The sequence below is a fragment of the Trachymyrmex septentrionalis genome, unplaced genomic scaffold, assembly GCF_001594115.1.
Source record: "Trachymyrmex septentrionalis isolate Tsep2-gDNA-1 unplaced genomic scaffold, Tsep1.0 scaffold87, whole genome shotgun sequence".
Lineage (NCBI taxonomy): Eukaryota > Metazoa > Arthropoda > Insecta > Hymenoptera > Formicidae > Trachymyrmex > Trachymyrmex septentrionalis.
The window spans coordinates 1245630-1258603 of NW_017306059.1; the positions used below are offsets into that span (position 1 = coordinate 1245630).

The 12974-nt window shown below is 33.3% G+C and overlaps 1 protein-coding gene across 1 annotated transcript; it reads left to right on the forward strand.

Moving 5' to 3' along the window:
- Positions 1-3855: 3855 nt before the first annotated feature.
- On the forward strand, positions 3856-6237 carry LOC108755487 (uncharacterized protein DDB_G0290685-like). The gene is made up of 2 exons (XM_018498519.1): positions 3856-4022; positions 4484-6237. Exons 1-2 carry the CDS (start codon positions 3888-3890, stop codon positions 5930-5932), a joined length of 1584 nt encoding a protein of 527 aa, XP_018354021.1. The 5' UTR covers positions 3856-3887; the 3' UTR covers positions 5933-6237.
- The last annotated feature ends 6737 nt before the right edge of the window (positions 6238-12974 follow it).

Genomic DNA, 12974 nt, shown 5'->3' on the forward strand with positions numbered 1-12974 from the left:
TTATAATTTCGCGATATAATATTCAATTTAATTCATGTATAACTTATACGTCTAACAAGATATTTTTCATTATGTTAAACTTTTTACAGATCTCTAAAATAAAAAAATAATGAGTTAAGTTGATAATGAATTAACCCGAGAAACTACACAGTCGGGATTTAAGGGAATCCGACGGGAATCGTGGAAACAAGAGCGTACACGCGCGTGTAAATGGGAGAAAGAGGGAATGGCAGGTTTCTTTTCACGATGTTCGTGATAGCTTGTACTCGTGGGCAGTGATTAGGAGCGATGCGTGAAACGTTCGTAACGTTAATGAAAGAAGAGATCGCCAGTACGTGACGTGCCATTCCCACTCGCGGTCAGATCAACCGGAGAATTTTATCCTCTGTAGCGATTGTTCTCACCCGATCCGACGTGACGGCGTTTATTGGATCGATACACGGTCTCTCTTCTTCTCGGCGTTAATAAAAAGCGTCGGCTGATATTACGGGCTGGATGGCGGACTGCGCGGGCTGTTGGCACCTCTTGATAGTATAAAAAATGGTATCCGTGGCCAGCAATGCGGATACGTGACGTGAGTAATTACCAGCAACCGCGTGAACATATACGCAGAGGATGCGATGATGCAATGCATCTACATATTGGTACGAAAAACGTTTCAAAGGCGATCGTTAAGCATCTTTTCTCCCTTATCTAACACACAACAGCATCGCATGAAATTTTATTCTTAACTTTATAAATAAGAGATTCGATACATATTCTTATTATTTTAATGGGCGTGTGATTGCTATCTGAAGGAAGCTTTTGAAAATTAAATTGATAGTTTAAATTTATTAATTAAAGCTCTTTAAAAAAGTTAATTTTGAACAGTTAATTGTAGTTTAATTTATCTAAGCATTTATATAAATGAACACGTAATTTAGAATGTGATTGCATAAAATAAATCTTGAATAAAACGCACTACGTTTGTTATAAGAAAATATTTACAATTTGATTTAATTACAATTTACATACGACAAACATTTCGAGTGAAATACAGAGGGCATATCTCTGATTCACTCACTGGTTACTTTTAGATCGCTAACCGAACAAAATAATGAGAATATAACGACCATGATCTCAACGAGATAAGATTTCTTATCAGTTCAATGTTGAACTTATTCGTTTTTCTTCGAAACTTTACGTAGCATATAGTCCGATTTAGAGAAAACTTTTTTTTTATAAATGCGCCGAAATAAATGCATAAAGGTGTTTTGCGTATGTATGTCGATCAATAATATGTATCAAATTACACAATGATTATAGATATACAATTGTAAAATCATTATTCGATGAAATATTCATCTGACAATTTTTCTGATAATTTTTAATAAAAATTTTATACCTTTATACACATTCAATATAAATATCAGTTAAAAATTTATTTTTTATAGTATTTAAATTAAATCCCTAATAAAAAAAAATACGTATCTTTTTATAAAACCATGAATTATAACGATTCACAAATTAATAGGATTAAACATTGTATTCATTCGTACTTTTTTCATGAAAATTAATTTATAATAGATTCCACTCTGAATTGCATATGAATCTATTGTTTCAATTTTATTACGCATTGTATTATTAACAAATATATTCTCAATAGATTGCATATTGCTCTATTAATAATATCCTATTATGCATTTTATAAATCTTTTATCTAAGACATCAATTATTAATCATTAAAGATTTAAATGCAATATACCTTGCAACAAATCAATTTACTTTTAATAGAGAAAAGAAATTATATGTAAGTATTAAAAAGAACGAAATTAATAATCTTTTGTTGAATCTAACCACTTCCCAGCAGTGTTTAATGTCGCGAATATGAATTTCAAATTTATAATTAGAGTTGAATTTTAAAAAAGATTTTATACTTTCTCAGCAGCTTTCAAAAATTGTCAGTGGTAGAGCGGAAACGCTTTCTGACGTCTACCAGCTATTAAACGATCGTCATTGTCTACATAGGAAAATATTTGTAAGTTATATCTTTCGATGATAGGATAAGCTGTTTGTTAATTTCGTATGATTCGTTCGTTTCAGCCAAGTCTACCACCGGTTCTGCATGTGTAAAAGCTGTAGAGAGCTACTACCGTAGCTACTCACTTAGCTAATTCTTACGGTCTCACGTACCATAAGCTGACGCGGCTGAAAATGATGAGTCTGAGATTCGAGATTACACACGTACCGAGGAACACGTTTCGAGTTATGGCGTTGAATATGAAACGTTCTTTCGCGTTGAATTTATGAAAAGGAATTAATTTGCGCGATATGGTCGACAGAGTTGCGAAGATCAGAAAAAAGTCGCGACGACATTATTATGCGAACAGAAGAAATAAAGTAAAAATAATAATTAATTGTTAAAGCGAAGATATTTACAGAATGATGCTTATAAAGATTTCTGATGATTAATTATGCAACTATCTGAAAAATACTAAATTAAAAATTTCAAAATACACATTTTATGCATGAATGTAAGTATTATATATACATATGCATATATACATGTATCTGTATGTTTATCTGCAGAAAAATACATAAAATAGATAAGATAGATAAAAAATTATAGTGAATAAGTATTTATTTTGCTTACAATGTGACGAGTAAGACTGCTTATATAGTGTAAAAACTTTAAAAAATTGCACAATTCCGCAAAAATTATACACAATGTCTCTTAAACGTTGTTTTTTCGTATGTATTGGTATTATTTAAGTCTGATTAAACACGCATTTACGTCAGAAAACTCTGATATTATTAATGACACGTGTAGTATTTATCAATGGTATTTATGTTATCAGACCCCCAGTGAGTAGCCTTAATATAACGATGAGCTGGAAATGTTTGAAAATATGTAAGTTTCCAGGAAGATAATTATATCACGTGAAACAAAGATGATATTTTTATTAGAGATGACATATTACAGTATTCTATTTTTTATGATATTATATCATAAAATTGATACTTAATAAAAAAATTAGGGATATCCGGTATATACTATATTTCTAGAAAATATATCAATGATAATAAAAGTTTTCAGGATATTCACATAATGACGCGCCTAATTTCAATATAAAATTTCGACCGCATATATTGCCGGAAATCAAATACTAGCCGGTGCATCCTTAATTTTTATTAACTGTCAATTTTATGTCACAATATTATGAAAAATATAATACTGTAATATATTCATCTATATTGTATAATACAAATAAAAAAGCGTCCTTTATCAATACATACATATTAATAAACAGCGCTAATTTTTTTCATCCTGATAAAATATTTAGAAAACCTCATACATTAAAAAATTTTGAAAATATAAATCTGTTTTATTAATTTTCTTATAAGCTATATTATATTCAGTCATTCATGAAATCATTTTGTGTATATTATTTAATAATAATAGCTCTTTTAATCGTAATATTAAATATAAAAATTAGTAATACTTCTTTAAATGTATAAAATATATAATGTGATAATAAAAATAAATTAAAAATTGTAAAATCTTTCAAAGTATAATTATATTTAAGTAATTAGTGCACGTTTCTTCCTCTCTCAGTATCCAAAATAATGAAAATACATCATGCCGAGAAATTTTTACAACTTGCAAGAAAGATGAAATAGAAGACGAAATAGAAATTTTTACAACCTGCAAGAACAAAAAGACAAAACAAATAACCTTACGTAAGCTATTGTCATTGTCGAGATAGAAATCTGAGAGTTAATATGGCGCGATTCTTTGTGGAACGAAGCATGAAAATTGATAACGCGAAGATATAAATACGTTCGGCAAGTATCAGTTGAACAGTATGATTTTAGTCAACGGACAGCTTCTCAATTAGCTTTCTAAGATGAGGATCTTATTTTTTGTGCTTTTGTGTCTTACTTTGGCTGTCTGCAGTCCAATAGGAACTTATCGGAATGAGTTTGCCATGGGTGAACGTCAAGAAAACGATTATCTCATTACTAACAGAACTATTACTAAGGTAAATAACTGATTCGATTGTAATTATTTCATGTACATATTAAATAAAAAAACAGAACAATTCATCTTTTATAATTCAGATTTCAATTATCGAATTTCATAGAAAGCTTTTAAATATTTTAATTTATATATATAAATAATATATCAAATTTTGTAGATATTAAAAATATTGCATTAAGTCTTATCTGGTATGTTTTAAATTTCCTATTTAAATTTAATTAACCTTATATCATATCAATCAATTACATTAATTTACTTAAAACATAAGTATAAAACAAAACATAAATTACACAATGCACTGTTACAATTATTTTATCCATTATTCGTAAATTTTAGTGGTAATATAGTTTTAGATACTTGAATTTTAAATGACCAAATAAAAATATTTCTCACACACAATCTCATAATTTTATGATTAATATCTTATTTATGATCTACTAATATTCTATTTATAAATTGCAGCATTTTCTTTTGAAGCCTATAATCACAGTAGGTGTAACAGCTCCAAACAATGCAATACTCACCCAAATTAAAATCACAAATATCGGAAATCAACGAACTCTATTTATACCGAAAAGATTCAGTTATACAAATATAGCTATAATAATTATTGGAAAATTTGGAGAAGCAATACATGTACGCGTGGAAGGTTATGCAAAAAGTATTTTAACAACTGCTCCAAATATAACTACCACGACACCTAATAATGAAGATAACAGTGCATCTAGTAGCGAAGAAAGTCACAACACATCTGGAACTTCTGAAAATAGTGAAGAAAACAATGGAAATAACGCACCTGATGCCGGGGATAAAAACAACAGTGCATCCAACGCCGAGGATGAAAACAATAGCGCATCCGAAGCAGAGAATAAAAGTAACTCAGCCGAAGATGGCAATAAAGAGAACAGCGTACCCAATGCCGAAGATGAAAATAACAACTCAGCCAAGGATGGCAACGCACCTGATGAAAACAATACCCCTGATGCAGGAGACAAGGATAGAAATAACTCAGTTGAAAATGACAATGAAGGAAACAGTGCATCCAATGCCAAAGATGAAGGAAACAGCGCACAGCCTGATGCAGGAGATAAAAATAACAATTCAGCTGAAAGTGGCAATGAAGAAAACAGTGCACCTGATGCCGGAGATGAAAATAATAACTCGGCCAATGATGGCAATGGAGGAAATAGCGCACCTGATGTAGAAAATGGGAATAACAACTCAACCAAAGATAGCAACAAAGGAAACAACGCACCTGATGCCAAGGATGAGAACAACAGCGCATCCGATGCAGAGGATAGAAATAATAACTCAGCCAAAAATGGCAATGGAGGAAATAGTGCACCCGATTCCAAAGATGCAGGAAACAACGCACCTGATGCCGAGGATGAAAATAACAACTCAGCTAAAGATGAAAACGGAGAAAATAACGCACCTGATACCAAGAATGAGAACAACAGCACAGGAGATAGAAATACCAACTCAGCCAAAGATGACAACGCAGGAAACAGCGCACCTGATGCTGAGGATAAAGACAACAGCACACCCGGAGATGGAAATAACAACCCAATAGAAGATGAAGCTGAAGAAAATACCGCACCTGATGCTAGGGATGAAAATGACAATTCAGCCAAAAGTGAGGATGGAGAAAACAACAATGGAAACAGCATACTTGAAGATGGCGATAGAAGCAATAGCGCATCCGAAAGTAGTGATGGAAACAACACCGTACTCAATGGTGACGATGGAAACAACGCACCCATTCATGGAAATGAAAACAATACGCTTAACAACAGTGGAGACAGCAGCACAGCTAATTATAATGATAGAAACAACAGCGCAACTGATAATAGCAACGACGACAACAACAACGACAACGACAATAGTAATAATTCTGGCAATAACATGTAAATGAGAATTATGGCTTTCGTCGGTGATTACGTTAGATATATTCGAGATGTCAAAATTAAGATACTTATCAATTGAAATTATTGAAAATTTAAGATCGTAAATAATATGTGATAAAGTACCACGCTCAAAAATACAGTCATCAATGTGACTTCTACATTAAAAATTACTTAATAATTTATTAATAATTTTAACTAAAAAAATTCTATAAATGAAAATATCAACTCAGCCGAAGATGGGGACGCAATAAACAGCTCCAATATTGAAAATGAAAATAACAACTTGGTAGAAGGAGGCTGAAAGAGACGCTATCCAGTTTATAACATTCTTTTACAAATATCTAATTTAAAGAATATGCAACATATATATAATATGTATTCATATAAAAATTATGTTATACATTGGATAATATATTATTTGATTAATATGTGTTGATTGTAAGTAATTATAAATAGAATATATAAATATCAGTTATTTTACATTAATCTTTGTACGTTCTTATATCATTCAAGCATTAATATATTAATGTACAATATATAGTATAAAAATTTTTTAAATACTGTCTTTTGAAAGATATGGACAACTTTATGCATTTTAAAGGGACAATAACTAAACTCCGATGAAATCGTTTTACCGATTAAATGTAATTTACATATACATATAATAAAAACATACAATTTACGTCTTTTTTATTTAGTATAAATATTTGATCGTGAGTAAATGTTAAGTACTAATCAAATAATTATTAAAATATAGTACATTTTTTTCTCAGTGTATACTTGACTGACGTATAATTTTTTCTTTTAATATAAATTGCCATAATTTCTCCTCAATATTTCAAAAAATATCTTGATTAGACATGTTTTTTTCTCCTATAAACATGCGTCATTAACTCTGTATTTCTTTCCGTCATTATAAGTTTCCGGAAGGACGTCGCGACACTGCCGAACACGACACTAACGAAATGAGATTATCATCGCGGCTTATGTATTTCAAGAATCATCGGCTCCGTGACATGAAATATAATTTAGCGACTTTGAGAATTCTAAGCACAGACCTTTCGTGGGTAACGCATTTCCACGTGATGCTCCCTCAGCGATGGTTTAGGGGTGCATCGCACGTAAGCCACCGCTGTTACTTGATTCGCTTCATCTTCCACGGTCGGCTTAGAGAGGGATAGAGACTTTATCTTACCACCCCTCTTTTTTTCTTATCCTACCTTCGTAGCTCGAGCTCGTGGAACTCCGCTCGTGAAAATTGTACTTCAATTTAGTAAGATCCGATTTGTATGGATGGTTGCGTCCGCGATATCAGACCGAGGTATCGAGTGCAGAGCGGCGCGGAATTTTGATAGCGTCGATTGCGATAGATAGTATACATATCCATCGTGTCTGTGCATGTTTGGCGCGTATTCAAAAGATTAAAACATTACCATTTGCCTCGTATGACTCTACTCTTTAAGCATGTATTTTATACATAAATATATGTACCTTATATCATCCAAGCATATTCCATGCAGCGAAGCTCTTTCGATTCTTCGCTTATCATGAAAATCATTGTATTTATATATAATACATGAAATGAACTTTAATCGAATTTCATGCAAGCATGATTAAGGACGCAGTATTATTATGCATTCGTAATTTAATGATATTAAATAAATCGCTCCTTTCAAATATGTATAATCAAATACGGATTTCGATGACACATTAAAATATATTTTGTATAAGAAAAAAACAATTTTAAAAGCTAATATTTTTAATTCCTTTTAACTTACGTTAATACATTGTTAAAATTAACATTTTATTTTTAATCAGTAAATCGAGTTACAGAAATTTCAGTCGTTTAATCGTGTGTCATGACATAACGAGTGAGAGAGGATATCTGAGATAGCCTGAGAGTTTACCGACCGCATGAGCTTCCGGACCACGCACATTACTCCAAATACGCACCTGATAATCGTCTCAAACTCCAGCTGTACCGAAACAGATGTGTGCATACACACGCACGTGCGCGTGCACGCGTGACATCTCAACGTTAACGCATATATGCATCGCGGGATTAGTACGTACTCGAAGATAAGGACTCGAATCTCTGTGCTTAATGCTACACTAATTAGCAGCAGTATCGGAATAGGATTATGCGATTAATTTGAGCTCACAGATTTTTGATATCTATATCTTTTTTATCTTCAGAGAGAGAGAGAGAGAGAGAGAGAGAGAGAGAGAGAGAGAGAGAAAGTAAAGTGAGAAATGATCATAAACGAGACTATCGTATCTTTAGATTCAGAGGGGTAAACAATTTCCGCTGGGTGATATCAAGTTTGACTTCCTACAGTGGAAAACATAAATTTCGTAGCTATAAGTTTGATATAATAACGTAATTATAGTGGCAGCATCAATATCTCATTATACATATATCTTTCTCGTTAGTCTATTCATGTAATGCGTTCGCCGTACGCATTGCAAGCGACTTTTCATCACATTAGTATTCCTCCAGCATGATACTTCCACCGATCTCGTGCGATATAGGCATTACTTCCACAAACGATATACTTGAAACGTACTGTATGTCAAACAGAAGGCGTTGCGAGGCTTGATTCATCTTTTTCGCACCCGGCGTAGCGCGGTCTGTAATTCTTCTATACGGCGGAAGCGCATTTATCTGATCTGATGATATCCAGCCTGGACGAGAGTATCTGTAGATACGTTGTACGAAGAAACGAGAGCTACTCCAGTATCATCCTTTCCATATCTTTACTTTATCCTGAAGTAATGATGTCGTATCTTGACATTTCATCACAACGAACAAGAGGACGAGTTAATTGAATGGATGCCATTGACTTGGCTTTTTCCTTGTGATGTATATGCACGGCACAGACTTCTTCGAAAATAAGAAATATCTTAACAAACGAATACATTAGAAAAGTAATGGACAGAGAATAAGTGTACGAAATAAAAAGCAAAAGAATAAACAATAACAAATTAGTGACTAAAATATAACATTTTTATGGAAGATGGAATCATTTTTATTAAATCATATATACATTTTAGTCATTAAACGTTGATCATTATTAGACTTTGTTGAATTTGTTCCGCGAATGTAACATTTGTTATCATTTATTCATATAGAAATATTAGATTCCTCCTCTATTTATTTATGTTATTCATAAACGGTTTAATTTAACTTATTAGTGGAAATGAATGGTTTATAATTTATAACAATATTTATTGTAATTTTTATCTTGATCAATAACTAAATATTTAGATATTTATTTAGAAATAAAATTATATTTAATTTTGAATGTAATAAGCAATTCATTATACTTACATTATCTATTCATATGTCATATATCCGCCTCTATTCTACGAATCACTGTTTGAAAAATCTGTCATTAGTATTCATAATTGATTCTCATTCATTGCGGAGAATGATTGATTTTTCAAGTAAAGTTATAATGCATAGATAGAATTCTTATTTCAGTATCTAATTAATTACTAATTGTAAGGTTGCATTTTAAGGTTGCATCTTTATTCTAGATTTATTTTATATCTAAGATGCCTACCAATTGCACGAACGAATAATACAATTAATTAGTTGTATGAAGATAATAGAATAATCGAAAAGGGAATCTCTCACGACATTCAAATCACGTTAATGATTAATTATCACATATTAGATAGATGAATGTTCAATTAACCAGATAATTAGTAATTATAAGATATAAATTCTTGAAAAGTGACCATTGCAAAATAATCATAGATTCATAGAATTGCAATTAAACCTGAAATAATGATCAATTATGAATACTGAATTCATTTAGGTCATTTAGTATCCATTAATTATTTATTATAAAGACTGTTAAATATCAGCGCAAAAGAGCGCAAATGTTTGTTAAAAAAATATATATCTCTCGGAACGTCAAACAAACACGATAAAATATTTGCATCGATTATACGCATACCAATTTTCTTTCATGAGCAAACTCTAATCTTCAAACGTGTATGCCAGGGAATACCGTTTATATTAAATTCGTAAACTCTGCGAGCCCCGTTCGTGAGAATCCCTGAAAACTTTAGAGACGGCGGCTTTTTAATCTTGCCTTTGCTAACAACCAACTGGATTATTACATTTTCAATTAAATCGCGCCGACAGTCATTTGCATGCTGCCTAATGCATTCGACGTAATATAGTCGTAGGCATGAAACGCACTTTGAGTGTCGCGAATCTTTTATCCACTTATTTTATGCGTAATATATACGGCAAATTTACGAGAAGTAGTGAGACGAGAAAACATTTTAATATTCGCTAATCCGAAGGATTTATTATTAAGTTCGCAAATTAAGTTCGAGACTGTTTGCGAAACGATTCGACGATACGAACTGGAACAATTATACGGGATAAACGATGAACATGTATGTGCGAACTGGTTTGTCGGACGAAAATAGTTGTTCATCACAATTACACGGACGCAAAGCGTAGCGCTACTTTTTGTTCGAATGAAAAATATTAATGAAACCAAACCCCCATCGTTGAACTTTTGCGCTCTTGTACAATGCGTTCCCATCTCGTCGCACGGTTCAATGCGCGAGCTGTCGAACCGAAAGATTTTAATTATTACTGTCGGCTCTCCCCCACGTTCGTACGGTTGAAGCCAGATATAATGACGAAATTAAATAAAACGTCATTCGCGCGCCATGCGATTAATTACTCACCGGCGAAAGAGAGTACCGGGAGAGAAAAAAAAAATGTTTGAGAGGAAAGAACGCGTCGGTTAATTATGATCGTACAAACAGCGCGTACGACCTTTTTACGCTTACGAAGAGAATGGGGTCTCGTTATCATCCATTTAAACGTGAATTTATTATATGCAAGATCGCTACAATATGATCACTTATTGGACGAATCAGGTCGCATCCGCGTTTCCATTAAACCAAATGTACTTGTGGTTAATAATGTATTTGTGTGCGTTGCGCGATCATCCAATCATCATAAATAATATAAAATCTTCATGGAATCGCGCTTTCTCTCTCTCTCTCTCTCTCTCTTTCTCCACAAAAACGCGGATTACACTTGTAAATTACTCGCATAACATGCACTTCTCTTTATTACATTTATTTAAATCGCTTATTTTCAAAATAGCTCAAATGGAATATCGGAGCACATATATTAATAGGCGAGCCTCTGTAAACGATAAATCGTTTAATCCGCGCTGGTTAAATCTTCGATCTGAATAACGAGGGCGACATGTTTATTTTTGATCTCGTCTAATGTCGCGTTCTAATTACGGCCACATAAACTATTCCACTGAAACGACGTTCGACGGAATGCGATTAAAGCGTGAGCGTTCAAGACGCATAATCTATTTTGCCAAGACCAAGTTGCAACGTTGCGTAACTTTTCTTGCTAAATACGTCGCCGGATGGTAACATCGATGCGTTCCTCCACTCATTTCATTTGTCACGTCTCTCTGTTTTATCGAAACCGTATTGGCTGCTGCAACATCAACGGTGCCGGCATCAGAGCCACCGTGTGAATTAGCGCGCGCGTGAATACGCAATTCCGCCGTCAGGTGCACATCCAGCACTTTATTACACTAATTGCGCGCACAGCGGGCCCATTTACGAAATTCCGAGCTAAGGGTTTTCGCCCCGTGGCACTGATTCCCGCGCGCGTTGATCGGCGCTCGTGTTATACGCCCGCACGTACCTACGTAACCTACGGGTTACTTGTATATACGGCGTGTAATTTCACGCCCGCGAACACGCACGCGTTTTGCATACTGCTTGTCACACGACGTGCACGTCCAGTGAAACACGGCTGAGATTGCTGTAGTTATGTCACACGCATGTGCGGCGCGCCGAGGGGCGAATTGTATCAACTTCCATGTTTACGTATTGCCCACAATACGTCACTGGGGGATCGTCATAAAATATTACATTTTACACGGGTGATTGCCGAGTCGTTGCCGAGCCGAACCTCATCCGCGTCTATACGATGAGATCTGCTCCGAGGGTGAAACCATTTCTTCGCGTCCGCATCTTGTCCTCCATATTGAATTCACTGTGTAATGTATTGACTTCAAGTTTATCATTAAAGAGAAAATTTATTATTGAAATGTTTTCTCTCGATCTGTCTGTGATTGCGGTTGATGTGACGCGTTAATTCAAAGTTACGTATATTAAGTAGAAATATAGTATAAAAAGTACTGCATTTGCGTTATGGATGGTAATTTCAACGTATTTTTATTTTGTTGCTTATCAAAAAAGCTATTTAATATGTCGTTGAAGAGTTAATCATAGAATTTAATGGTTTCAAAAATAATGAACAATGTGAAGCTAAATATTGATAAAATTACTCTTTGAATAAATACTCTTTGAATGATTAACGATACTTAAGATATATTTCTAATGTATGATAAATCTGTTAATATTAGACAGAATTAAATAACTTTTTCTATACAAAAATATTTTCAAGAAACTTCTCACATATTCTTGAAGATAATAAGATATTTATGAGGTAAATGGCTTACTTAAAACAACGTATAATGTAAGTCTTTATTTAACAGGATACTTTTTTACTGTCACAGTGTTCATTAAATAATTTCTTTAAATATCTATCGACATTTTATGTAAAAGTATATAAAACACAATGAATTACTCTTGCAGATCTTTCTAACTTATTTTGTAATTGCAGTTTATCTTGTAGAAATAGTATCACACTGCCTCTAAAATTCTAGAATATTTTCCTTGCCCATATTCCAATTTATAACTTTAATCGAATTTATAACCGTAACGTAAAAACATTAAGATAATAGTCGGTAGATTTTTATAGCGTTTAGAAATAATTCCATCGTAAAGCTCACTAGTTCGTTAGGGAATATTTCCGTGTTTACTGTCAACTCCTTTTGTTAATCGCGCGTTACAAAAGTGTAAAAAACTGCGCGGGACAAAAGCGAAGGCGGATATAACCGTCGACGACCACGAGTCGATGGCGGCGTTCCGCTCTCTCTCTCTCTCTCTCTCTCTCTCTCTCTCTCTCTCTC

Coding starts and splice junctions, on each gene's coding strand:
- LOC108755487 (XM_018498519.1), top strand. CDS start 3,888: ATGAGGATCTTATTTTTTGTGCTTTTGTGTCTTACTTTGGCTGTCTGC. Junction 4,023..4,483: donor CTAACAGAACTATTACTAAG/GTAAATAACTGA, acceptor TATAAATTGCAG/CATTTTCTTTTGAAGCCTAT.